This window comes from Lactuca serriola, chromosome 8 (genome assembly GCF_051521515.1).
Source record: "Lactuca serriola cultivar US96UC23 chromosome 8, Lser_US96UC23_V15, whole genome shotgun sequence".
Classification (NCBI taxonomy): domain Eukaryota; kingdom Viridiplantae; phylum Streptophyta; class Magnoliopsida; order Asterales; family Asteraceae; genus Lactuca; species Lactuca serriola.
The window spans coordinates 72111858-72137440 of record NC_136415.1 but is presented as its reverse complement, the minus strand read 5'-3'; the positions used below and the strand labels follow the sequence as shown (position 1 = coordinate 72137440).

The 25583-nt window shown below is 32.6% G+C and overlaps 1 protein-coding gene and 1 long non-coding RNA gene across 2 annotated transcripts; one reads left to right on the top strand and one right to left on the bottom strand.

Annotated features, from left to right (window-relative positions):
* Positions 1-9985: 9985 nt before the first annotated feature.
* On the bottom strand, positions 9986-14484 carry LOC145067029 (TMV resistance protein N-like). Its single transcript, XM_079014254.1, has 5 exons — positions 13924-14484; positions 12332-13448; positions 12084-12278; positions 10638-11498; positions 9986-10549 (listed from the first exon to the last, which is right to left on the bottom strand). The coding sequence occupies exons 1-5, from the start codon at positions 14397-14399 to the stop codon at positions 9986-9988; spliced, it is 3213 nt and encodes a 1070-aa protein (XP_078870380.1). The 5' UTR covers positions 14400-14484.
* Positions 14485-23987: 9503 nt separating this feature from the next.
* On the top strand, positions 23988-25564 carry LOC145066342 (uncharacterized). The gene is made up of 2 exons (XR_013688734.1): positions 23988-24264; positions 25268-25564. It is a non-coding gene; the product is annotated as an uncharacterized LOC145066342 (long non-coding RNA).
* Positions 25565-25583: the final 19 nt, after the last annotated feature.

Sequence of the window (25583 nt, the reverse complement as noted above, 5' to 3'; positions counted from 1 at the left end):
TCCAAGGTCTCTAAGGAGGGAGTCCATGGGTTGCTTAGGGCCTAAGCAGTCAAATTAGAGTTTCCTTGTTAGACAACCCTAATAGCCTCACTATTTAAGGATCCCTAGAGCACCAAAAACGTGGTGAACTGATTCCTTAGGGTTTCTACACATTTTTGGTGCCTCCTCTCTTATCATTCTTCATCCTCTTGCTCTTGGTGTTTATGAGCCATTAGAGGAGTGATATTTGTGACTCTAAGCTTTCTAAAGCCATTACAAGGAGGATTTGAGATTGTTATTGCTACATAACAATCAAGGTAAGATCTAAACTCCATTCATAAGTTAATATGATTAATTGTATGCTAGATCTAAGGTTTAAAGTCTTGGATGAATTGCATGTACAATAGAGAAACCTAGATCCAAGCATTAGGGTTTGCATGAGCACATAGGTGATGGGTTTTGGTCATAAGACATCCTACAATATGTTTTATTATGTAATTTTCGTTTTCCCGCACAGTAGAAGAGGAGGCAGTAATGAAAAATTTTCTAGTTTTTTTCTATTAAGTTTAAATTGTGGGGTTTTATAAGTATTTGATGAATTACTTTTGTAAAATATAGAGTTTTGATGATATTTTAATTTATTATGCCACTAATAGATTTGGAAATTAGTGTCATAAAATAAAAAGTGCCACTATATATTAAAGGTTATAGTGGTATAAAAAAAGTGCCACTAAAAGTAGGCTATAGTGGCACAAAAACAAAATGCCACTAAAACTTTGTGCCACTAAATGTAATTTTATTTGTAGTGTGAGGTGGATCCTACCTCTAATAATGTTGCTTCTAGCCTCCACATTGTTGCGTCGTGTGAGGGATGTCAACGGGGACAAACGGCACGGGGATTGCATCCGCCGCCCCCGCCCCCGCCCCCACCCCCAAAATCTCCATCCTTTCCACCCCCGCCCCCGTTCCCCCGTCCCTTATTGATTTTGGGCTAACTTATTTGGGTTAAAATAAGTTCTTGTTTGGGCTAAAAGAAACAATTTTTTGGTTAACAAATAGATATTTATAACATAATTTTACATGTTACAAACAACTTAAAAGCATGTTTTTTGTACATAAAAATCATTTTATTGTTTATTATACTTATATAATTAATATATGTCAATTTATATAATTTATTAACGGGGCTCCCACGGGGGTTTCGGGACGGGACTATCAACCCCCGCCCCCTCCCCCGAAATTAAAACGAGGGTTAACCTTGCCCCCGCCCCCGCCCCCTTCCCCGATTTTTTTCAACAAATGCCCCCATACAAGACGGGGCCCCCGCGGGATCGGGGTCCCACGGGACTTTTTGACATCCTTACGTTGTGCCTTATGAGGTAGCATAGTCCTTTTTCTCCAGTGATGCTGCATGGGGTTTTTGGCTCAAAAATCCATAAATCCATAAAAGGTGCTCTACAATGTGAATGGGGATCTCATGGCCATAAAGTTGGCACCTTTATGTCATGAGACCCCTCCAATAACTGAGATCTGAAAGTAGAACCCCATGAATCACTTTACAAATCCGAAAATGGCTTAGGAAGCCCTAAATGCACCCGAAATCTAAGCCCTAAAGATGAACAACCAAATGGAAGACCAAAACATGAGGCATTTACCTTGATTGAGCTGAAGATGGAATAAGATCTCTGGATCTACAAGCCCCAGCTCGAATTCCCAAGCTTCTTCCTTTCTTTCAAGCTTCACAAACCACCCAAAAGTACCAAAATGGCCTTAGATCACACAAAACGGCTAGGGTTTCGATATATAACTTCTTGAGAGAGATAGGGACGAGGGAGGCTGAGTTAAGTCGTTTAAATAGGGTGCAAACCCTCAGATTTAGGGTTTCCCTCATACAGAACCTACTCGCCGAGTCAGTCTCCCGACTTGTCGAGGAGGTCACTTAAAATGCCTGCGGATCACGACCCTACTCGACGAGTTGGGCCACCAACTCGTCGAGTCCCAGAGAAAATACAGAAGTGTTTAAATTAAATGCGTACCGGGAATCAGGTGCTACAATATCTCTGATCGGATCCACGACCGTCTTGCGGTTGAGAGCATCGACCACCACATTGGCCTTTCTCGGGTGATAAAAGATTTCACAATCATAATCATTTACCACGTCCAACCACCAGTGTTGCCTTATATTCAGATTCGGCTTATCCATCAGATACCTCAGGCTCTTGTGATCTATGTAAATAGTATAATGAACCCCATAAAGGTAATGCCGCCAAATATTAAGGGCGAAAACCACAACCCCCATCCAAGTCATGAGTCGGATAATTCGCCTCATGAGGCTTCAGCTGCCTCGAAGTGTAAGCGATCACACGACCCCTCTGCATCAACACTGCTCCCAAACCCGTGATTGACGCATCACAATAAACCACAAAATTCTCAACACCCTCTCGGTTTCTCACACAACCGTTGCCTGAAGGTCTCAAAAGTCGTCTGCTACTCAGTCCCCCCATGAAAAATAACCATCCTCTTTGTCAATCGAGTCAAAGGAACAACTATCTTGGTTCATATAAGTTCATATGTAAGTTCAAGAAATTATGGAAAACTTCAAGAAATTAAACACATCTAAGTTCATATAATGAAGTCTAAAACACAACCCCAACTTATAAGGCCATCCACATCTTGTTTAATCTATTGGCCTAAGAAATAGGCAAGGTAAATGAAGATGTAGGCAAACATCAAGCTGCAATTAAATCTGAGAAAAGAATTATCCATGGATGAACTTAGATGTGTTTAAATGAATTTTGGATCATTTAAAGAAGTATCAAATAAGAAACTATGCACCTTCATACTTCGGTACGTTGGCATATATAATACCTCAGTTATTAGAGTTTCTTTTGAGGAAAAGGAGAAGATTTCAGTTGCAAAGATGGAATATCATGCTCAAATCTCAAACAAAAACCAACAATATGACCAAATTGAAAACAAAAACTTGTTATACAAAATTGAAAATAAAAAATCAAACAATATCACCGGTGTAGAGAGAGAATATCAATGACCAAATATCCGGTCACCGGTTCCTTGAATAGAGAGGAGAGGGGGGGGGGGGTATCACATGACCAAATTGAAAACAAAAACCAAATCGATGAAATTGTTAGTGTTCGAAGGGTAGAACATAAGCATAATTTGACAAATTAGGGTTCAACACGTAGAAGATAAGCACAAACATCTGGCATCACAAGGGAAGAGTGGTGAATGTTAGAGGTGGCGATGGTAGTACAACAGGGCTCCCAACATAGAAATAAAACATATATCCGGAGAAAAGCGGGGAGGCCATGGTCTCCCCGGGCTTCTTAAGGGTTTTTGTATACTAGGATATGCATATTTTCTAAACGATATTGTAAATCTTCGTATATGATGGTAAAAACAACTATTAACAAGAAGAAGCCTCAAGACAAAACTAAAGTACACTACTAGAAAAACAACCTTTTACGACGCTCATTGCGCGTCGTAAAACGCTCAGACGACGCGCAAATGCGCGTCAAGGAAGGCCCTATCATAAAGAGAGACGATGCGCATTTACGATGCTCATTTACGACACGCATTTACGACACGCATTTATGACACGCAATGCGTATCAAGAAAGGCCCTGTCATACAGGAAGACGACACGCATTTGCATGTCGTAACCTTAGGAAGTGCATTTATGACACGCATTGCGTATCGTTAAAGCCCCTGTCATAAATGAAGATGACACACATTTGCGTGTCATAAGCTTCAATAACCATAATACAAAAATATGTAAACAAATATATACCAAAACAATCAACTTCATCTAATAACATCATGTCAAAAAATTGTAATACATTGATATTAAGGGGATCTAATTGTACATTGTTATTAAGAGGTTTTCCCTAAATATATAACCTAATACTACATTGCTATTAAGGGACACCTTCTGCAATGTAATGCTATACAAACTAAAAAGATATACACAAAGATGATAAACATCAAATTCCAACTAAGTAGATTTGCATCTTGCCTTTCATAATTCTTTAAGACTAATGAACCCTTGCTTCGATAATTCTTGTGACCTGATCAAATAAAATTCAAAAAATTAATAGGCTAAAATAATTATTAGAAGAATCAAACATGGAATGTTCGTTGTAGATAATACCTAAGGCAAATAGACAATCCTTGATCATTTGAACTAGAGAGCATATCATCACAATTCCATCTAACACCACCCATGAGAACTCGTAAAGCTACTCAACCAACATATCATGTCATGTAATGTATTTTTTATTAGTATATTTTCACATAGAAAAAAAGTGAAATAAATGAAAATAGTAAGTACCGATAATGATGTATTATTTCAAGTGAGATGGAGATTTTAAACTACCACGTATTGAAATATAAAGAACCTCAAGCACAAAATAGTTTCAAGTACACGCCCTTTGATTGTCTGGATATAAATGAAAATAGCATGTTCTTCACCCCACCCGGATTCCCAACTATTGTCTCCTTTCACTCCAACTCCACCTTTATACATAAGCCAATTAATCCAATCATCAAAATCTTCCATAGCTCTGTTCACATCACATCCCAATCATCAAAATCTTATAAGCTAGATTCATGAATTTGGAAAAAGAAAATAAAATAACTGGAAGCATACTTCTGCCATTCGAAGCCATGAAACCACATGAAAACAACTGCTCAATGTCAGCAATGTCAGCAGAACATACGAAACACTACCTCCTTTAGTGTACCCATAACCAACACTTCCCAATATTAAGCGGTCAAAGCCTGCAGATGTGGGATCACATACTATGAACAATATTACACACAATTAAATCAAACATTAACATTTAGGCACCACAATACAAATAAATTAGACTAAATTATGCATTATTTATGATTTATGATATGCTAGTAGCTCAGTCTATGAAGGTTAAATGAAATAGGAGAATTAGAGTATTAGATTATAAATATGGATATTTTATCTAGAAAAAAAATGATCAATAATTCACACAAATTAACAATCACATGCCACATACTCTCAGTTTCATTCAATACTATCATCTTACCGACCGATGAGGGCAGGGATTCATTATAGCAGAGTCCACAACCTTCAAACATTAAGATTTCATACAATAATACATCAATGCACATTAATCAAACATTCAAAGTTACACCAATTTAAAGATGGGACTACTTAAATAACAACAATACCCTGTCAAAGCTTACCTGAGTTTGTTCAGGTATAAGGAGGATATCCTTTCCTAAAGAATCTGCCAAAAAGACCTATAAAAAAAATTAAACTTGCATGTTAGAGATTATATATGTTGCCTAATAACAGACCTAATATGCATAAACCAAATATCAACTTCAAGTAAGTAAATAAAGAAAGAAAACTGGAGGAAGAGAAAACCAGAATTCTGTAGATATGGCAGCCGGAAGCAACATAAATCCAACAAGAAGTTTTGTCGTTACTAACAAAAAAACGGCTTATAATGCAGGTTTGTATAGCATCACATTGCACGAGCACATAAATTCAAGAGCATTATTTGAAGCTGAGGTTTGTATAATGGATGGATAACAAAAGATAAAGAACAGAAGGATGAGAAGGTATGAGTAGCTAGGGGTGTTAATCGGGTCAACCCGATCGGGTTTCGGGTTAATCGGGTCGGGTTATTTGGGTTTTTTTAGAAAAAAAATCTGACTCGAAACCCGACCCTATTATGCTACGGGTTAGTCGGGTTTCGGGTAAATAGGGTCAAACCAATCGGGTTAGTCGGATTAATTATAAATTAGGCATTTGATTGTTTTGTGACTTGAAGAAATATATATAACGATTATTATTTATTAACTTTTTTTAAACATGCAACTAAATTACCATTACGGTTCTCTACTCATTATTTTTATCCATGTAGCCAGCAACTCATGATCCCACTGATGTATATGAAAAGCATTAGACTAAGATTTTAGAACACCACTAAAATGATTAAATTCCCGACTAAAAATCAAACCTATTTATTATCTAGAAACTTAGGTAACTATATATGTGTCAATTCTTGTAATTTCTCTTCTATTTTTCTTATATGACAAACTGCTTCCATTAATGTTTCCGAAAGTGCCCCTGAGTACATATATAAGTACAAATTTATAGAGCACATTTCACCAAGCTCTTCTTCCACTTTCTTGTATATATTTTCTTGCAAGCTTTAAGATTTTTTCAGGTCACCGGAAAGCACATCACCACCACCTAAAAGATTCTTACTCCGGTGATCATCATCAACTAAATCTTCATGCCCTTGAGATGAATATGAGAAAACTTCTTTAACCACAGTCCGATCGGTTTCAAACATGGACAAAACTTGAAAAGACAACATGTCAAGATCTTTTTGGAGTGGACTCACTGTAATTGAGTAATTCAATTGATCCCTTTTCAGAGCTGATTCTGAAGTTGTAGCTCTTTTTTGTAACTCCTTTTTAATGGAACTCAATTCACGTCTTTCTTCATCGAATCATAACATCTGCTCATTTATTGAGTAAGCACATCTTGAGTGTTCATTTTTTAGGCTTTGAAACTCTCCAAGAATCTTTTTATGGTTTTCTTCAAGATCTTCCACAAGTACTTCATAGTAACACTCCATTTGTTCCAGCTTTCTAACAAGACTTTCACTTTCAGCTTTTGCTATCTTCAACTCGTTTAAAAGTTCCAGATGTTGCCCTTCTGTTGAGTTAATTGTTGATGTAGACCCTGGTTCTTGAAGGGGTAGAATTGGTCTTTTCTCTAATTTCATTTTTTTTTCAACTACTGTAGATTGTTTTTGAACCTTGAACATTCTTATTTAAGATCTGTAACCTCTTTCATTAATTCTTGGCTTGAAGAATCTTCAATAGCTAGTTCTTGTTGCAAATTTTGTGTTTCTTTACACATTTCATTTGCATAATTCTGTAAAGTGTTTACTTCCATTTCGAGCTCAAAAATCGATGACTCAGCAACCTCCAAGCTTCCTCTGAGCCTTTGATTCTCTTCATAAGAAATTGCCAATTCATCAGATCCGTTTCTTTTTTTGACTTAGTAACCCTGTTCTTAATGCTATCAACTTCATGAGTGATTGATGGATCATACTTGTAGTTTTCTGATGTGTTTGATGAGTCATCTTTGCTCCTGCTCCTTATGGGGACTATTGGCAACAAGTGCACCTATTCGAGTATCAGATCTTAGAGCATCCACAGCAGAGATATATGAGTCTTGGTTAAAGAATAAAAAGGGTAAAGGATCAGACGTGGTGAAGCCGGATATGCAACAATGGTTTGGGACTTTGATATTGAATGGTCTTTTAAGGGTTGTTTCTGGAAAGAGGCTTTTGCTCAACAAGGAAACTCTTTCAGTTATTTGCAGTAACAAGGTTCCTCAGTCAATATCACAAAATTTAACTTGAGTATAAAATCCTAATGCTTACTCATTAAATAGACCATGACCATCAAGATCATTCTCCCTTATCTTTGGGCCAGTCCTATACCATCCTACCACATGCTCCTTAGCTGCAACAAAAACTTCAATATTTCAAAAACAACTTTACTGCATAAACTAGGAAAAATATGAATTAAAACGATATCAATAATATAAGTTTTCTTTGTTATTTTTATCATTTATAATATCGATAATTCTTGACAACTTAGTAATAGAAAAGATCATTATTTATCATTTTCCTCTTAGTTTCTATAACTTTTGGAAATTCACTTAATGTGTTGTGAATACATGGTACTCTCTAATCATATAACCTAAAATACCCTCTGCATAATTTCTAATACTGTTATTTATTTTATTTTCAAGGTGTGATTTACAGGGGAGCAATCTTAGCAAACCCAAGTTACTTTAATCTGAATAAAAATTAATCAAACAATGTAACTTTCTCAAGCCATGGAAGTAAATTCATATTCAAGTGGGAGAGGTAAACCAACAAATGAGTAGTATTCGTATATTAAATGTGCAGAAACTTATTTTAAGGATTTAATTTTGCTGTTGGGTTATTTGGATATTAAAACCAGATTACCTATGGTGATAAACATAGACTTAAGTGCAACAAAGTAAATAAATAAATAAATAACATTATAAACATAGACTTAACTGCAAACCATCATACTTACTTAAACCGGCCTAACTATGAGAATGACCAAAATACCCCTCATTAGCTCCTTTATTCTGTACTTCTACTTATTTCCTACCCTTAAGACTACTAGGAAGTGTCACAGAGTTAGGTGATTTACTTATTGCTTTATAAATGTTTATAAATCCTGTGATTATTTTGGGTTTGAATGAATAACACACAGTTGGATACATGGATTGCAATCCTGTTGTGTAGAAAGTGTAGATCACTCCTACACATTTTGAAGAACTATGCAGAATCCATTCATCTAAAAATAACAAGAAGAAAAAGAGAACAAATTCTTTAGCTTTTCTGATAGATCACCACTAGGCATCACCAAATTTTGACCAATATAGATTATTTACAAATGTACTCACTACTCGTTCCCAGTAAAGCACTCTTGTCAATTCAATAGTCACGCACTAGGGCTTCATAGCACAATAGAAAGAGAAAGCAACATTAGCATAGAAGGCAGGTACCTGATACAAGATTCATGGTTCAGGTCTATAGAACTTCTAGTTCAGGAACTCCTCGGTATCTATAGAACTTCAAGTCCAGGAACAAACAGTAGAAACCATGTATCCACAATTCATGAAGTATTGTCAATTTCTAGGTTAACCAAAGTAGAAAATCCAATAAATTTGTCAAGAAATGTATACATGTACTCAAGTTAAAAAGACACGAGAGTACCTTTGGCGGGAGCATTGATAAATAAAACCCTATACGAGGCATTTCTGGCTTATGTAGTTAATAACGAGGGTTTATGGGTTTTCTTGGTGGGGTATTCTTTTTATCAGTGGATTCATCTTACTCAATCTCACATACTGATATTGATTTCCTGCTTCTAATCCTAGAACTTGAACAGTAGCTCTTCTTCCTCCTCTTTGACCTAGAATCATATGAATCATCTGAATCATTGATGTGAAGAACTTGAAGATGAAAGATGGAAACAGAGGTGGAGGAGCACAAGGGAAACCAGATACAATAGAAATGAAGGCCAAAGACCGCCTAAGAAGTGATTGATGCCAAAAAAATAGGGGGGAAACGAAAATCGCTAAAATCGCATGAGATAATCCATGAATTTTAGGGAAATACCACCGGTTGTTTGGGGTTTTTCTTAGTAGCGGGATTTTTTTATAATTCTTTTGGGATTTCATTGTGTAATTTTTTGGAGTGCAATTCGATCATCAATGGTAGAAGGGTTTTTACAGAGAATGAAGATCTAGAGGGAAGGATGAGGATGCATATCACGGGTGGTTTAAAATAGTGATGGGGGTTTTGTTATCGGTGTAGTGCGACAGGAAAGAATGGTTGGAGAAGATGGTCGGAGACACTTGGCGGAGCGAGATCGGAGGTCGGGTGGTGGTACGATGCTGCTATGAAGACGAAGGCCTAGGGTTTTTTCTTGCTAATTGGAAATTTTTGGGATTCAATAGGCGGGTCAAATCCCGCCATAAAAACGCGTGTTTCATTAAAATGTTATAAAGCGACACATTTAGAGGACGCACATTTTATGAAAGGCGCCCTTCGCATTTACTTTTTTTTTTCTTTTCTAACACTACTTTTAGGGCACGCACAAATGCGTGTCCTATATCCTTCAAATTTTGCAAAATTGACATTATTTTTTAGGGCTCACACAAATGCGAGTCCTCTATCAGCGAGTGTCATTGTTTGCGCGTCATTAAAGGGTTGTTTTCTAGTAGTGGTAGCAAAACATGGTGTCGTAGAAATAGAGGAACCCAAAAAATTAAAGTAGTACAGGGAAAGAACTCATCATGGTTAAATAAAAGAATAAAAAGAAAACCATAAACCTACAAACCAGCCACTAAGACATAATCAGAACTTGTTCTCCATAGGTCACCATATAATATTAATAGAAGATTTTGAATCATGTTGGACTTGGATCGTAAATGTCTTTCTAGCATAAACTTTCTCCTCGTCCCAAAATTCCGAGGAATCTGTTGCAACTTTTGTTGTTTGCAGCTGATCACCTTTACTTTTCCTAGGAACGAGCTCAGCTCCAACATAACTCTCATTCTTCAATAAATTCCAATCCATGACTTTTAGGGAAAATGAAATCATATTGTATGATGAATTTGGAAATGCAGTGTGCCTCAATGAACCAAACGAAACGTATCCTATGAATGTCATTGTTCCATCATATATAGGCTCTACTGCTTCATTAGACTCCCGCAAAAGCTCAAATAGAGAATTTTCTTCATATACCTCCTGCTTCACGACTATATTAATACACGGACGGTAGATTTGGGTAACTACACATACTAAGAACCCACAATATTCATTGTACCAATCATCAGGAAGATGCAGTGTAAATGTTCCCCTAAACAACCTACCCACAAACCTATTTGGAACCTGAGGTTTAAGAATGATATTGATAAAGTAAACTTCAATAGCATTTCCCTGCCATGGAAAACATATTTACTTATAATTCTTAGGTTTGGGTTTTATATGATAATGAGTAAAATTTAAAAGGTAAGTAGAACTAAACCTGGAGCATGGAGTCAAGTAATATGCAACCAACAAGTTTGTTGTTTCCCAGAATTGAGACATTCCACAACCATTTACAGTTTGAAATATCTCCCAAGCTTTCAAGTGAGAAACAACCAATTGCTAAAACAACAGCTATACTTGATGGCAGATCTGACAATTTTACAAGGCCTTGGCAGCATGACACGTCGAGCAGTTTGAGCTGAGGAACTTGCAGGAAACTAAAATTTAATTGTGAAAAGTGATTTCCTGATAGATAGAGTTTCCGCAAGTTGGGTAACTCCCAAACAGCAGAGCCGATTTCTTTATCTCCCAAACTGCAGAAGCTAAGATCCAACTTTCTCAAGTTCTTGAGAAAGAAACGTAACCCTATGTGGTTCATATTGATGTCACGCAAAAAATGCTTCACATTTTTGTGAGGGGAAGAAGGCTCCATTAAACAACATTCAACACCAGGAAGATTGCTGCAACCACACCTCCAACAATTAACAAAAAAGTCTGGACAAGATCCTACAGAGGACGCAACTTTACTCCCACTATTATCATCCAAATGAACATGTGGTAAACTCTCCTTGTTCTCTTCTTGGATCCCTGAGAAATTAAAAAGTTCAGGGCATGCCAAGAACTTAATGGTCTTGAGTTTCTTTAGTCGAGTAACAGGTGGAAACATCTTAAGACGATCACAAAATTTAATACATATGAGAATAAGCTTTTCCAAGCGTCCAATCGATGGATGAATCTCTTTTAAACGCCAACATCCATTAAGAATGAATCTTTCAAGATTTGGAAGTCCATCAAAATCTGGTGTCATGATTAGGTTATGCAAATGGCAGAGTTCAATTGTCTTCAAATATGGCAGCAACTGTTGTATACAAGTGCAAGCAACTCAAAATTTTGGCACACATACAGGCATATATATATATATATATATATATATATATATATATATATATATATATATATATATATATATATATATAAGAAATATGTCTCAACTTAGACAAAAACCAATTCCTATGGAAATCATTTGAAGTGTTTGTTTGATAACAATATAAAAAATACTTAATATAAACAAAATAATGAAATAGTTTTGAACCCAAATTGTTATAAATGTTTTATAATGGTTATCAATCAACAAAAAATAAATTTATGTTAAAATCTTACGTAGATAATAATACATTGTTTATCTTTAAAAGGGTATTTATATTGAGCTTTACATGAATACCATGGATTACAATGACCAAGGTGTCTACATCATATCAAACAAGTTATGTATTACCAAGTTTATCGTGATTAAGAGAATAAAGGGTTTGTGCTTTCAATACTAGCTACTAGTTATAAAAAATATAGTTGAAGCTGCTTGATGATATTAACAATTAGTTAGGTCGAACATTCATCGTCCACTTTGTTTTCATGTCTTAATTAGCAGAAAGACAATAAGAATTACCTTATAACCCTCCCAAAGTTGTTTTTGCAAGCTGTTAAACAAAATTAGACGACAAAGCTTCCTTTGTGGAAAATTACTAGGCATAAATTCACCGGCATATTCAATCCACCTAAGGTTCTTCATGTTTGCAGCAATTGGCAGATAAGAATAAGCCATATTGTATCTAACTTTTATTGCTTCAATCATCTCAAGTTCCTATGATAGAGGAAAAATGGTGTGAGAGTTGCAGTAAGAGTGCTTCTTTATACACTTATATCATGAAAAGCTAGCTCAACCATTACCGTCATTGCATCTATAGCACATATAGTCATAATATCTTCCTCCTTCCAAATTCTACTATGTTTTTCAGGATTGTTAGGGTGTTCCCCTCTAACAATGTGATGTCCCATTTCTTGCACAAGATCATGCATATCAAACTCACCATATTCTGAAATAGTTATGAGAGCCTTTTGTATCAACACCTTTACTCCTATAACCGGATGGAAACCACATTCACCAAGGATCTTCATTGCCTTATCTTTCCGTTCCCTCCTAAAAAAGCATGCAATATCTAGGAACAATTCTTTCTCAATTGGTTTAAGTCCATCAAAGCTGATTTTTAGCTTTTCTACAATATCAGTATCCGGGATCTCTTTTAGTCTAGCTAATGCACTCCTCCACTCATGAATGTCTTTGTCACAAAGAAAAGAACCAAGAACTGTAAGTGCCAATGGAAGCCCACCAGCATAAGTGATCACCTCTTTTGAAAGATGGTCATAATCTTCCACAGGCCTCTTATCCCGGGGTGCATGCTTGTAAAAGAGCTTAATAGCTTCATCACTGTTTAACAATCTAATATTGTATACTGCATTTACTTTGTGTGCGGTTAATAAATGTTTATCACGGGTTGTTATTATTATTCGGCTTCCTTCACCAAACCAATCATGTGATCCAGCTAGTGCTTTTAACTGGTCGAGGTTATCGACATCATCTAAAACAATCAAGACCTTTCTGTGGCGAAACCTATTATTTATCAAGCATCTTCCTCCTCCAGCTCTGTTTACTTCCATTTCTGAAAGAATTTTTTCTTTCAATTTTCCCAAACCATACCTGCCTGATTCCTCTCGAATATTTTCAACAAAGCAGCAGCTGTCAAACTTGGTAGAAATTTCATTGTAGATAGAAGATGCAAGAGTAGTTTTACCACCACCCCCAACCCCCCATATTCCAATCATGATCACACCACCTGACCCAATTTGTAACTCCAATTTCAAACCTTGCAAGCGAGCATCAATTCCGATCAAATTCTCATTTGCACTTGAAGTTGCTGGCTGCAACTTCCATGAAATTTCGACTACAATTTGTTTGATGCCTTTTGCTTCATGCCTACACATTGGACATAAAAGGATAATTAACACCTGCTCACATAGAAAAAAGATTACTCTATGAAATAAAGAGACCAAGTCCTAATTACCTTTTACTTTTCACATCCAAACAGAATTTCTAAAATCAATAACACAAGTAGTTTGTAGCAACTTTCTTGGGAAGAAGGAATAGTTTCAAATTGCAAAAAGTAAAGCTACATGGGTTTGTTGTCGTAACTTGAAGAGAGGTGTCATGTACGAATTTAGAAATAAGAACATAATAGATTACATCACAGCTTAATTTGAGCTTATCCATAATCCTAGGACTTGGGATGCCTTTTAACTTGGCCACTAGCATACGAAAACACATTTACTTTGAGCATCTTATAATCTTGAACAGAAAACATATTTGGCTCAAAACAAGTGATGTAGTCAAATCCTCTCTGTTTATAAAGTCATCAACTTCACCAAGAAATATTAAAACGAAGACAAATTACCCATTGGCAATGTGTTTGGGTTCCCATCCAGAAAGGTTACTTGCATCCACGAGTGCTTTTCTCCAAGATTCAACCTTGGTTTTGTTGTCCAACTCGTGTTTAGCAAACACTTCTCCGTATTTCCGTTTTGGTTTTCGTACTTGAGCAGGATTCACGTCATAAAATATAGGCATAACGATCTGGCCTCTCGTATCCCTGCATTTCATAATATATGAAAGTTCATCCAGACACCACGACGAATCACAATAGTTTTTTGAAAATACAATGATGGCTATCTGTGATTCTTCAATAGCCTTCATAAGGGATGGGTGGATCGATTCGCCTCGGGGGAGTGTTTCGTCGTCCTTGTAAGCAAAGATACCTTCTTGTTCAAGAGCCGAGTAGAGATGGCCCACAAAAGTATTTCGAGTATCTTCTCCTCTGAAGCTAAGAAAAACATCGTACTTCCAGAACACAGAAGATGATGGTGATACCATCAATGTCTTGACTTATTGAGATAGAAGATATGTGGTTTGAGCACCTCAATGAAAAGAACTTTATACAGAGATGTGAGTTTCCAATATAACCTGTTATCATGTTGGAAAACCTGTAAGAACTCAAAATTGAACAGGTTACCACGTAGAAAATCTCATAACCAGTCCTTACATTTTATTTTTCATTTCTGGTCGTAAAAACTCCTTTGAATGTATAATAGAAGTTACAGTTCTAAAGATAGGCATGAAACAATTTAGGTAATGTGAGTTAGTTTTTCCACAATCACATTGTAAAAACTAATGTTTTACTCTATATTCTACTTTGAGATTCTTCTTAAAAGAAGTGGAGGAGATTTCTGAGCAAAACCAAATTTTAGCAAACTCCCTTCCCGAACTCTGTACTTTGCAAGCTCATACATTAATTTCCATGGGAAAATAATGAAAAAGTAATTATAATTCCATACGGTTCATTTGCTATGATGGAATGGAATGAACAAGGTAATAGTATAGATCATTACATTTTATAGTCATGTTAGGTTGGCTCAAAATAATGGAATGAATTATTCGAACATAATTTTTTGTTATGGATTATATACAAAACTAAATATATTAACTTGATTAATTAAACGTGTTATTTTATTTAATCAAATAAAGGTATTCTTAAATAAATTACATATAAGCATATTTCATTTCGTATAAAATATATGCTATATGTATTTCAAATAGTTAGAAAAGAAATTATATATCAATTACAAAATTGTTTTCACACTTAAGATTACCATAGAATCTTAAAACATAATTACAATATTGTTTACAAACAGCCTCTCAAGTTCATGCTAACTAAGGGTAAACTAATACACTCCATGAAATTCAATCGAAATGGTCTTATGTAATTTTTAAGTTTAGCAGACCATCAATATACAACAAAGTTACTTAATTCTGGATTTCCTAAGCACTACCACTTTCATCTTCACCATTCTGATCCTCTAGAAAACTTCACACTCGCATCAATGGTGCCTAGATCCAATTCTCCTTGGAGCGCAAGATATATGTTCACATTTATAATTTGATGTCAACATTTATCTCTTGTAATACAAAAGGACATATATAGCCTTTAAAGAAACTTTACTAGGTCACTATATTACAATTTTTATAATTTTACCATCTATTAAAATTCAGACTCGTAATCATCATTAATTATAAGTGTATTGATTATAAGTCTCTATTGGTTTCACAAGGCTTAATTTATGAACTTTTGCTTTCCCATTACACCAACACCTATAACTTGTATCCGATTTAAAAAGGTTAAGTTGAAACTCGCCAAAAGGTCCCAACAATAGATCCTCTACTTATGTTTACACCAAATCAATATTTTCATCGCTAACCAGAATCAATTTGAAACAACACAATTGGTAGTCAGTAAATGTCCTAACACCTTTCGACAAACACACATCACTACAACACGGACCTGTTTCACTTTCTTTTTGTATCCACAACACATACACACATCATTAGTCATCATCCTCCAAATTCCATTCATTTATAACATACACACATCACTATAATTTGATCATCTAACTACACTAATTCTAAATCTTCACAACTTCCATTTCTTTCATGGTAACTTATAATTCATCGATTTATCAGTTTGAAGAATGTACCTCAGATTCCGTGAAAAATCAAACTTTAGCAGAAACCCTTTGTAGCTCTTTACTCTGCAAGCTTATACTTCATCTCCATAGGATTCCTTAATTTATTTTTTTAACTTGGATCGATTTGAGTAGGTAGGTACCGTTGACTCTTTTCTATCATTTCTTCATTTCCATTAACGAAAGAGTGAAAACAATAAGAAAGTAATTATAATCCTTTATATATTTACTCATGTTTCAGAGTTTCATTATTAGTCATCACAGTTCTTAACACTATCACATCCTAACCCGTAAAATAGGGATATTTACAAAACTGGTCACCTGATTTTGTAAGATATAAATAAATGATCTAGTTTTTGGCGATTTGCAAAAATACATAAATAGGGCATTTGGGATTTCAGAAAATACATAATGTGTATTTTATCTCATTACAAGGGTCACTGTTCAAAAACTCTATCTATCAATTTTCGAAATGACAATTATAAATTTTCTAATATTACTGATTTTACCACCAAATGTCACATTTTGATGCTATAGTGTCTTATCTACTTTCCGTTTGTTATGTTTCGAAATGATAATTATAAAATTCTATCGAGTACCTCCTTAGTTTTGATTAATAGGGCCATTCTTAATAGGGCATTTGGGAATTGGGATTTCAGTAAATATATAATGTGTTTTATCGCATTGCATGAGATACTTTTCAAAAACTCTATCTACCAATTTTCAAAATGAAAATTATAAAACTTCTAATATTATCGATTTTTCCACTAAATATCACATTTTGATGCTATTGTATCGTATCTACTTGCCATTTGTTATGTTTCGAAATGACAATTATAAAATTTTATCAAGTACCTCCCTAATTTTGATCAATAGGGCCAGGTCGTTGTGTAAAACATCGAAAAAAGGGCCATTCTATTAAGTACCTCCCTAATGTTGATCAATTTGTTATCTTCTTATTTTGGTTAATTATGTCCCAATAATCAAGTCAAGAATAATCAAATTTAAAACATACATGCAAACTTTTATTAGTGTTTGGTTCTTGTAGATTGTATCAAAAGATATATTAGTTCTGGTATTGGCACATAAAGATCTAGATAGAGACACAACACCATATTTTGGGAAGGTGATTTAATTTTATGAACTTTAACAGCAGATGGTTAGCATAGGTCATGTATAAGAACTTTTTTCTTCCGCACTCGACTACATAGAAAGATCATTAATGGGGTCTGCTAATATTCATGAATGTATCCTCATACTTGCCAACTTTTGAAGTTTAAGAACCAATTTGACATCAGAGGCGGACTTGTAGCTATGGAACGTATGCATGCGCTCTTATTAATTATTCGATATCCAAAACAAAAGCACAAAAAAGTAAGAAAAAGAAAAAAACAAATTGTCAACTCATACTCGAGCGCAATACACAATCAGAATTGACTCTCATCTCTCTGTTGACTCTCTGATTGATCGCAGCCTCAATATATCTGTGCTCCAGTTATTCATTCTTCTATTACTTAATTAGGTGGTTTTCTCTTGTCTCTATTTGATTAAAGATAACTTATATTGGTAAACAATGACTAATAATTATAAAATGATAAACTATAACTTAAACATTAAATCATTGGTTAGTTAGTTATGGTTATTGGTAAGCTTAACGTTCTTAACAATTAGCTTTATTTTCCTTGATAGTTTGTAAGAAAGTTACATAATATTAATAATATGAGTGATCAATTCTTAAATGATAATTCAGTAACTTATGTAGATAAAAATATATTTTTAAAGTTCACGATAAAGATACACGGACCACTTTCAACATAGGAACATAAGACGAGAGCAACTGTATACTACTTTTTTGATATTAAGTGTCTTTTTTTAGACAATACATTTTTTTTTCTTAACTTGCTTCAGTGTCTCAAAAAATAGATCCTCAACCTATCTTTACACCCAAACGATTTTTCATCACTAACCTGACCTGATTTAAAATACCACAAATGGTAATCAGTAAATGACTAATAATGAACTTCCAAAAGTATTTGGTGCTTAAACATAGCAATACAAGAATTCAATAGTCATTTTCCTCCAAATTCCATTCATTTATAACATACACAGCAGCATATTAACTTCACGGATTGTTTAATTTGATCATCTAACTACAGCAACTCAATAACTTCACAACGCTGACTAAATTAGGTCAAAATACGATTATCACAACCCGGATCAACATTTTTTTAACCCACTGATAAATTTTACTTAATAACTTATAGAAAACTTCATTAACACTTCCATTTCTTTCTCGGTAATTTATAATTAATCAGTATAACAGTTTGAGGAACATACCTCAAATTCCCAGCAACGTCACACTTTAGCAAACACCCTTTCTAAGCTCTTTACTTTGGAAGCTTATGCTTCAATTTCCAATAGATTTCTTCTAATAATTTTCTAAGCTTATACCTTCCCTTCATCATTGACTCGTTTCTCTCCATTCTTCATATCGATTAACGACGGAGTGATAATAACAAGAATATATTTATAATTCCTTTGATCAGTCATCACAATTCTACACACTATCACCTTAAACCCTTAAAATGTGAAAAATATCACAAAACACCAAAATATTAGGAAAATGTTTTTTTTAATAAAATTAACATATTTTTTTACATAAATGATCACATATTTTATTATGGGATCATGTAAAATCATCCTTTGCTATGATTTCACATTTTTAAATGATTATACCACCAAAGATTAAAGATAAATAAAAAGTCATGTCTTCAAATATTGCGAAATATATAATATTCCATTTATTTTATTTTTTTGAATTTTTTTGTGATGCACACCATTGTAAAAATGAATTTTGCAGCATAATATATATATATATATATATATATATATATATATATATATATATATATATATTTTGACAAGTGTCATGCAATTAAAACCCCTCATTAATGTTATATATCATTTATCATGTCACTTGTCAATCTATTAATTATTCATTTCAAATTTCAAATGTTAAATTTCCCACTCTAATTTTATTAAATTAATAATTGATTATTCATTTTAAATTTCAAAATTTAAAATTTCTCCCTTTAATTATATTAAATTAATAACATTAGATTAAAAAATAAAATAAAATTAATATAAATTATAAAATGATATAACTCCACGTATTTATTTAAATTAACGATTATAATTTTATATAACTAAAAATATCTCTTAAGTAATAATTTATTTAAAATAATTGTATAATAATTTTGATTTTTTAATACGAAAGTTTAATTAATTTTATAACCGTGGTTATCACGGGTTATAAACTAGTATATATATATATATATATATATATATATATATATATATATATATATATATATATATATTTCACATAGATATTACTGCAAAGTATAAGGTTATTTGTGTAACACATCAAAAAAAAGACCATATTCTTAAGTAGTTCCTTATTTTGATCATGCTTGTGATCATCCTATTTTGGTTATGATTGTTGAAGTCAATCAAAGTCACAATAACCAATTTTAAAACGCGTATTAAAACTTCTATTAGTTCTTGGTTCTTAATGACTAGGTGTGAGATCCGTGTATTACACGAGTTTATTAAAAAAAAGTTAATATCATAAACTATGATGAATAAGAAGGTAATTGAAATACAAAGTAATAAAAAAAACTATTGACATATTGTAAATAATTATTAGGAATAAAAAATTTTGAAATAGTTCTTTGAATGAAAATTAGATATCTTATTTCTAAGGTTACTGTTATACATTTGTATTTAAAAGTAGTTATTTCATCAAGGGCAAAACAATCACATTTATTGAGAAAAACTATCGAAACCAATTGCATGTTTTGTTTAAGGGAAAATATGACCAGAAAATACATAATATATAGTTGTAGTCGGATGACTTTGGAAGTTAGATGTTATAAAAAAGACTTTATATTTAAATTAAAAAAAAAAAAAAAACAACACTACTTTCCTACACCCCTTTACATTGATAATAAATATGAAATGACAATTTGTAACTAAATAATTATAAAATTTGAATACATCCTAATGTGTAATAGTATTCTGTAAAGAAAAAACTAAATTGCAATAGGAAACATTGATATTTTTGTATTTTTCTGTATTTTTTTTATAACATTGATATTTTTGTATTTTTTTTACAACACATACACACAGCTAAACAATGTATTTTTGTTTTGGAAAAAATGTTATATATATATATATATATATATATATATATATATATATATATATATATATATATATTGTTAAAAAGTTTACTGCAATTTTATAGATTTTTTCCAAAGTTTATTGTTAAATTATAATTTTTTAACAAAATATGCAAAAAATCACATTTAAGGAAAGTGCAATGCTAGTTTCTGCAGAATTTTGAAGTTTTGAGAATTGTAAATTTTAGTTTTTTTTGGAAAATATGGCAAAAATATGACTTACTATAAAATACTTATTTGAGTAGGGGTAAAACAGTAAAATTTGTTCCCATTTTTGTATTTAATTATAACACATTCACATGGTAACACATTATACTATCAATTTGATGTTTAATATAACACCATAACTTTTTAATATATTTGAACCCAAAAAAATTAAATTGGCAGAAATTTATTATTTATAAAATTACAATGCTATTTTTTGCTTAGTTATGAAGTTCTTTTATAATTCTCATCTTTTTTGGAAAATAGGTAGAAATTCATGGGTAAATCAGTCACACGCAGCATAACAATATACTTTCTTATGAAAAAATGTTAAAATAAAAAATCTATAAACTACAATGCTACTATATTTTGCATATTTTCTACAGTTTCATTGTTTAATTTAATAATTCTATAAAAAATGTAGAAAAAAAATGTTAACACGGCAGAAATGTGACTCATTATAAATTAGTTTTTAAGTCGTGGCAAAATAGTCAAATTTGTTGTCAATTTTGTATTTGTATTTTATACATTTCTATACGGTTGGTTGACAAGGTAAAACAACATAGAGACTATAAAAATCACAATCATTAATCATACATTCACAAACAGTTATTTTATACATAATTTGATGTTTTGTACGTAAGTCAATCATCGTTATTTTTAATTTATTAATATTTAAAATGGTTTCAAAATATTAAAATCATGTTCTATTAAGTCAATATCAATGATAAAAATATAATTTTGCACAATAAATATAAACTTCAATAGAATGAAAGTAAATAAATAACAATGTACTTTGTATTTTTGATATTTGATTTTTGATTTTTATGTTTCATTGATAATTTTTATGAAAAAACACAATAAAAGCCAACGATTACCATTGTTATAACTCCTTAAAATTTTTTAGTTAAATACCCTATTAACAAAAATTTTGAAAGCACCATATTGTAATAAAAAAAACACAGTGTTGACAAGTTAAATAACATAGAATGAACAAATTAAATAAAATATCATTTTGACTAAAAATTCCTTTACTATATGTTTTGAGTGTTTCCTATTAAGTTTTTTATTCATTTTTAAGTTATCCAAATAACAAAAGAAACAAAAACGGTAAAAATAATCAAATTTACTAAAAAAATAAAAATTTTCATTATTACAAAAAAATGAGCATTTATTTTACTATCTTCACAAAAGTATAATGTTGTAAACAATATAACCATTTGGAATATTTTTACCGTCAAAAGTTGACTAAAAATAAAATACCATTTTAATTTTTATCATTTTCACCAAAGTGAATTGAAAAAAAGCACCCCAACATTGATTTCCACTCAAAATTTACAAAACGGTCATCTCGTCTAGATGAGAATATTTGTTATTAAAAATGCCTATTGTGACCTTTTTAAACTTGACAAAAGGCCTGAAAAAATATCATTTTAGCTGCACAACTTGCCTGCAAAGTAATGGTGTCAAAAATACCTGATTTACATCCATTTTTACATCCATGCAAGCAAAATCACATTTTGAAAAGGAGCATTTACATAATTTTGATAAAAATCTTACTTTTCCTATTAAAAAAATAATAAAAATGAGCACTATTTTAACATTTTCACCAAAGTAAATTGCCATTTTGTCATTCGCTCCAAAGTACATTGCTATAAACAGAACATTATTTTATTTGGATCTATTATATTTTGATTTATGGCAGGTTGAAAACAAAGAGCATCTCTAAAATAGACATGATGATTTATGACCAATATTATATAGTTTTCTTTCCAGGGCATTTTGGACATTTAAGTAATAGTGAATGGTTACTACCATGAAGAATGATGCATAATAACGACCCTTAGCCTCAAAGATGCCATGATCATCGAACAGGGTGCCATCATCCATGCAGATTACAAGGCATTTTGGAAGTTAGTAAATTTGAAAATAAAAAGAAAAAATGTTAAATTATGAAAATGACGATCAATATATACCCAAAATTTACGTGTTGAACACATAGCTTTGATGAGGCCTTACAAATGAGGCTTAAACACCTAACCACCTGATGCTCAAGCTTCTCAAATTGGTCTTCATTTATTTGATTCCCATCAACTCCAAATTTGAATTGGGTTTATGAGTTCACTCTTTGAAGTTGAAAAATACGTACCTTTGCTATGATTAAACTAATATATATGAAAATCCGGAATCATTGAAATGACAGTAAGTGTTAGAACCATCTTAATTAATATTGTAAAGTTGTATGGTTGCTGATTTATAAAAGTGAGAACATTATGTAAACACATTGAATTTTATTCATGAATAGTCTAATATAAATGCATCAAAGGATTAAACATAATAAAACTTTTGGGTTGTGACAGGAGCAAGGACCCTCAGTACAGGATCCTACGCCAATGTGACAAAAAGGTTGGCAATCACTATCCTTATGACAAGGGTCGGGAATCACACGATCGCTCATAGCATGACCATTGTTTTTAGACGTAGATTTATGGTTCACTACATATCCTCTCTCAGTGAAAGCATATGACATCTACATACCTGCAAAGTGTATCTCGTTAGCATTGAACTCTGTTAGTTTCTGAAACTACAGAAGTAGAGAAACAAATTGTAACAGGAATGGAAAGCAAGAATACGACAAAAAAGACAATCTTTTAGTGAAAGCATCCGCCTCAAAGGAATCAACTTATGTCTGTAGGTTCAATCATCGATTGCCTATGAAGACATATATACAAGAGAAAATTCATATTAGTGGTACAAAAAAGGAATCCCAATAATCAACGCTAATAAATGCGAGAAAATTCATATTAGTGATACAAAAAGGCATCCCAATAATCAACACTAATGAACGCATACTGTTTTAAAGAACATTTATGTTAGGAAACGTAACGTATAATCTTGTCATTAAAAATTTGATCTTATAATATCATTTATATATTTTTCTTACCTAATTAGGGTCAAAAAATAGAATCCTTCCTTCCAGATCAGCCAATCCATGAATTTTCGGTTTCATACCTTGTTTTAATTGGTTTTATATTTAATACAAAAAAAACCACAAAATTCCATGTGGAATTAATTTTATTCAAAAAAAAAACCACAAATTTACATGTGGCAAAAGGCTTAAGAATATGACAAGTGGCAAAAGTATTTTCATTTATTAGGGAGGATTTGTACCAAAAACCTATTGGGTCAGGTATGTTCACATAAAGAAGATCTTGATAAAAATGGAATATTGTATTTAAGGAATAAGATTTAATTTTATGAAGAACTTTTAAAGCATAGGGTTAGCCTAGGTCATGTATTGGACCTTTTTGCTTCCACACTTGACTAGGTCTTAAAGATCATTAGTAGGTTTTAATATTAATTTGTAAATTTATTATCTTGCTTAAGTGCAAAAACCATTTTGATATTGAAAATAAAAATATTGATTATGATATGTTTTTTCTTTTTCCTCTGTTTATTGAACAAGTAAAAACTTGATCTTGGCAATGCTTCATCATGAGAAATGAGGTTGGGATCTGAGTAACAAACAATTTTAAGTTAGGATGAAAAAGAAAAAAGAAAAAAAAATGAAAATACCCTAACAAACGCCAATAATGAATCCAAATTCCCAAACACTCCCTTTCCAACAGCCTTGTTCTGATTTACTCCCTTGTTATTGAGTCTTGACAAAAAAAAAAAAAAAAAAAAAAAAAAAAAAAAAAAAAAAAAAAAAAGGGAGGAGATCAGAAGACGATGATACGGGATTCCAAAATCCTGTAATCCGACTATCAAGTAAGTGAGGAACGATTCAGATGACTCCAATTCGACCTATATTATTATGTACATCGGTCCCCCAATACCCTTTCCATATCATCACACTCGTTCTCCCATTCTCTGTCAATGCAATTGTTCGCCATTTATCTGTTTTTGATTTCATCTTATGCTGTTTTCCTGTTTTCTGTTGAATAGAGGAATCGGCCCTGATTTTAACATCATCAATCTGCTACTTTATGCATCTGGCTTCTTCGGTTTTTCCCATCAAAGGAACCAATTATGCAAATTGTCTTTGATTCGAGATCTCTGTTTAGATATGCTGTTGTCCTGTTGAATATATGATACCCAAATTTATCTGTGATTTTCCCATTAAAGGGACCAATAAGGCAATTAGGCCGCTATATTTTCCAATTCCAATATGGTTTACCTTTTACATAATCCAAAGTCTGATCTGTATATGTTTACAGTTCACATACTAATTAATATCATTATCAATGAGTTACTGACTTATTAGGCTGTGTTAGTGTTTTAGTTCATATAGTACCAGAAGATTCCAAAAAAGATGTATATTGAGCAGCAAACAGAAAAGTAGGGATTCCCTTCCTATTCATTAGCCCAAATTATCAGAAAAAAATGTCATTCTCCCTTGTAGTTTTACTGGATGAAGAAACTCCAATCTAGTTATTGTGGCTTTTAGCCTTTTATGTTGAAGCTGATTGAATGAATTTTATATGTTTTGAACCCATTTTGATCTATTTGTTTATCCTTCTTTATCTTAATTTAGTTACTTAAGTTGATAGCAATCTAGTTGGCATTGATATTCTGCTGATTCCTAGTAAAATATATGAGATCCTACTTTTCCAATTCACAATCCTGAAACTTGATTGCCATTTATTCCAGAAAAAAATGAAATGCTATGGAAAGAATAATTGGATTAAAAGTCGAAAAACTGCCTATAATTGGTCCCCGAAATTAGTTTGAAAATTAAAAGTTTATTTTGAGCTTTTTAATTGTATGCCAGTGCAAAATATGTTCTATGCTGAAGTGGGATCCTCTAATGGCATTATTTGATCCAGCTCGGGATATATCAGTGATGTTCAAACAGTAAGAATTTTCCGTGCTCTTTATCTCAAGTTTGATTGAAAATAGTACAGGTTTTGTAAGGAAAATATCAAGGTAGTAACAACTAACAAAGTTTCTATTAGACTAGGAAACAAAAAATTATTATATGTATTGTATTGTATGTTTGTAGTTCTCGGGGTACCAAAACTGTAACATTTGTTATTATATATATCATAGTGTATGATGAATTCGAAAATGTGGTGTTCCTCAATGAA

Bases quoted from the DNA above. Each gene is read 5' to 3' on its own strand.
- LOC145067029 (XM_079014254.1), bottom strand. From the start codon at position 14,399: ATGGTATCACCATCATCTTCTGTGTTCTGGAAGTACGATGTTTTTCTT. The intron at 13,449-13,923 runs GTAATTTGTCTT...TCCAATGTGTAG, and splicing joins CCCAAACACATTGCCAATGG to GCATGAAGCAAAAGGCATCA. The intron at 12,279-12,331 runs GTATAAAGAAGC...CCTCTATCATAG, and splicing joins TAGCTTTTCATGATATAAGT to GAACTTGAGATGATTGAAGC.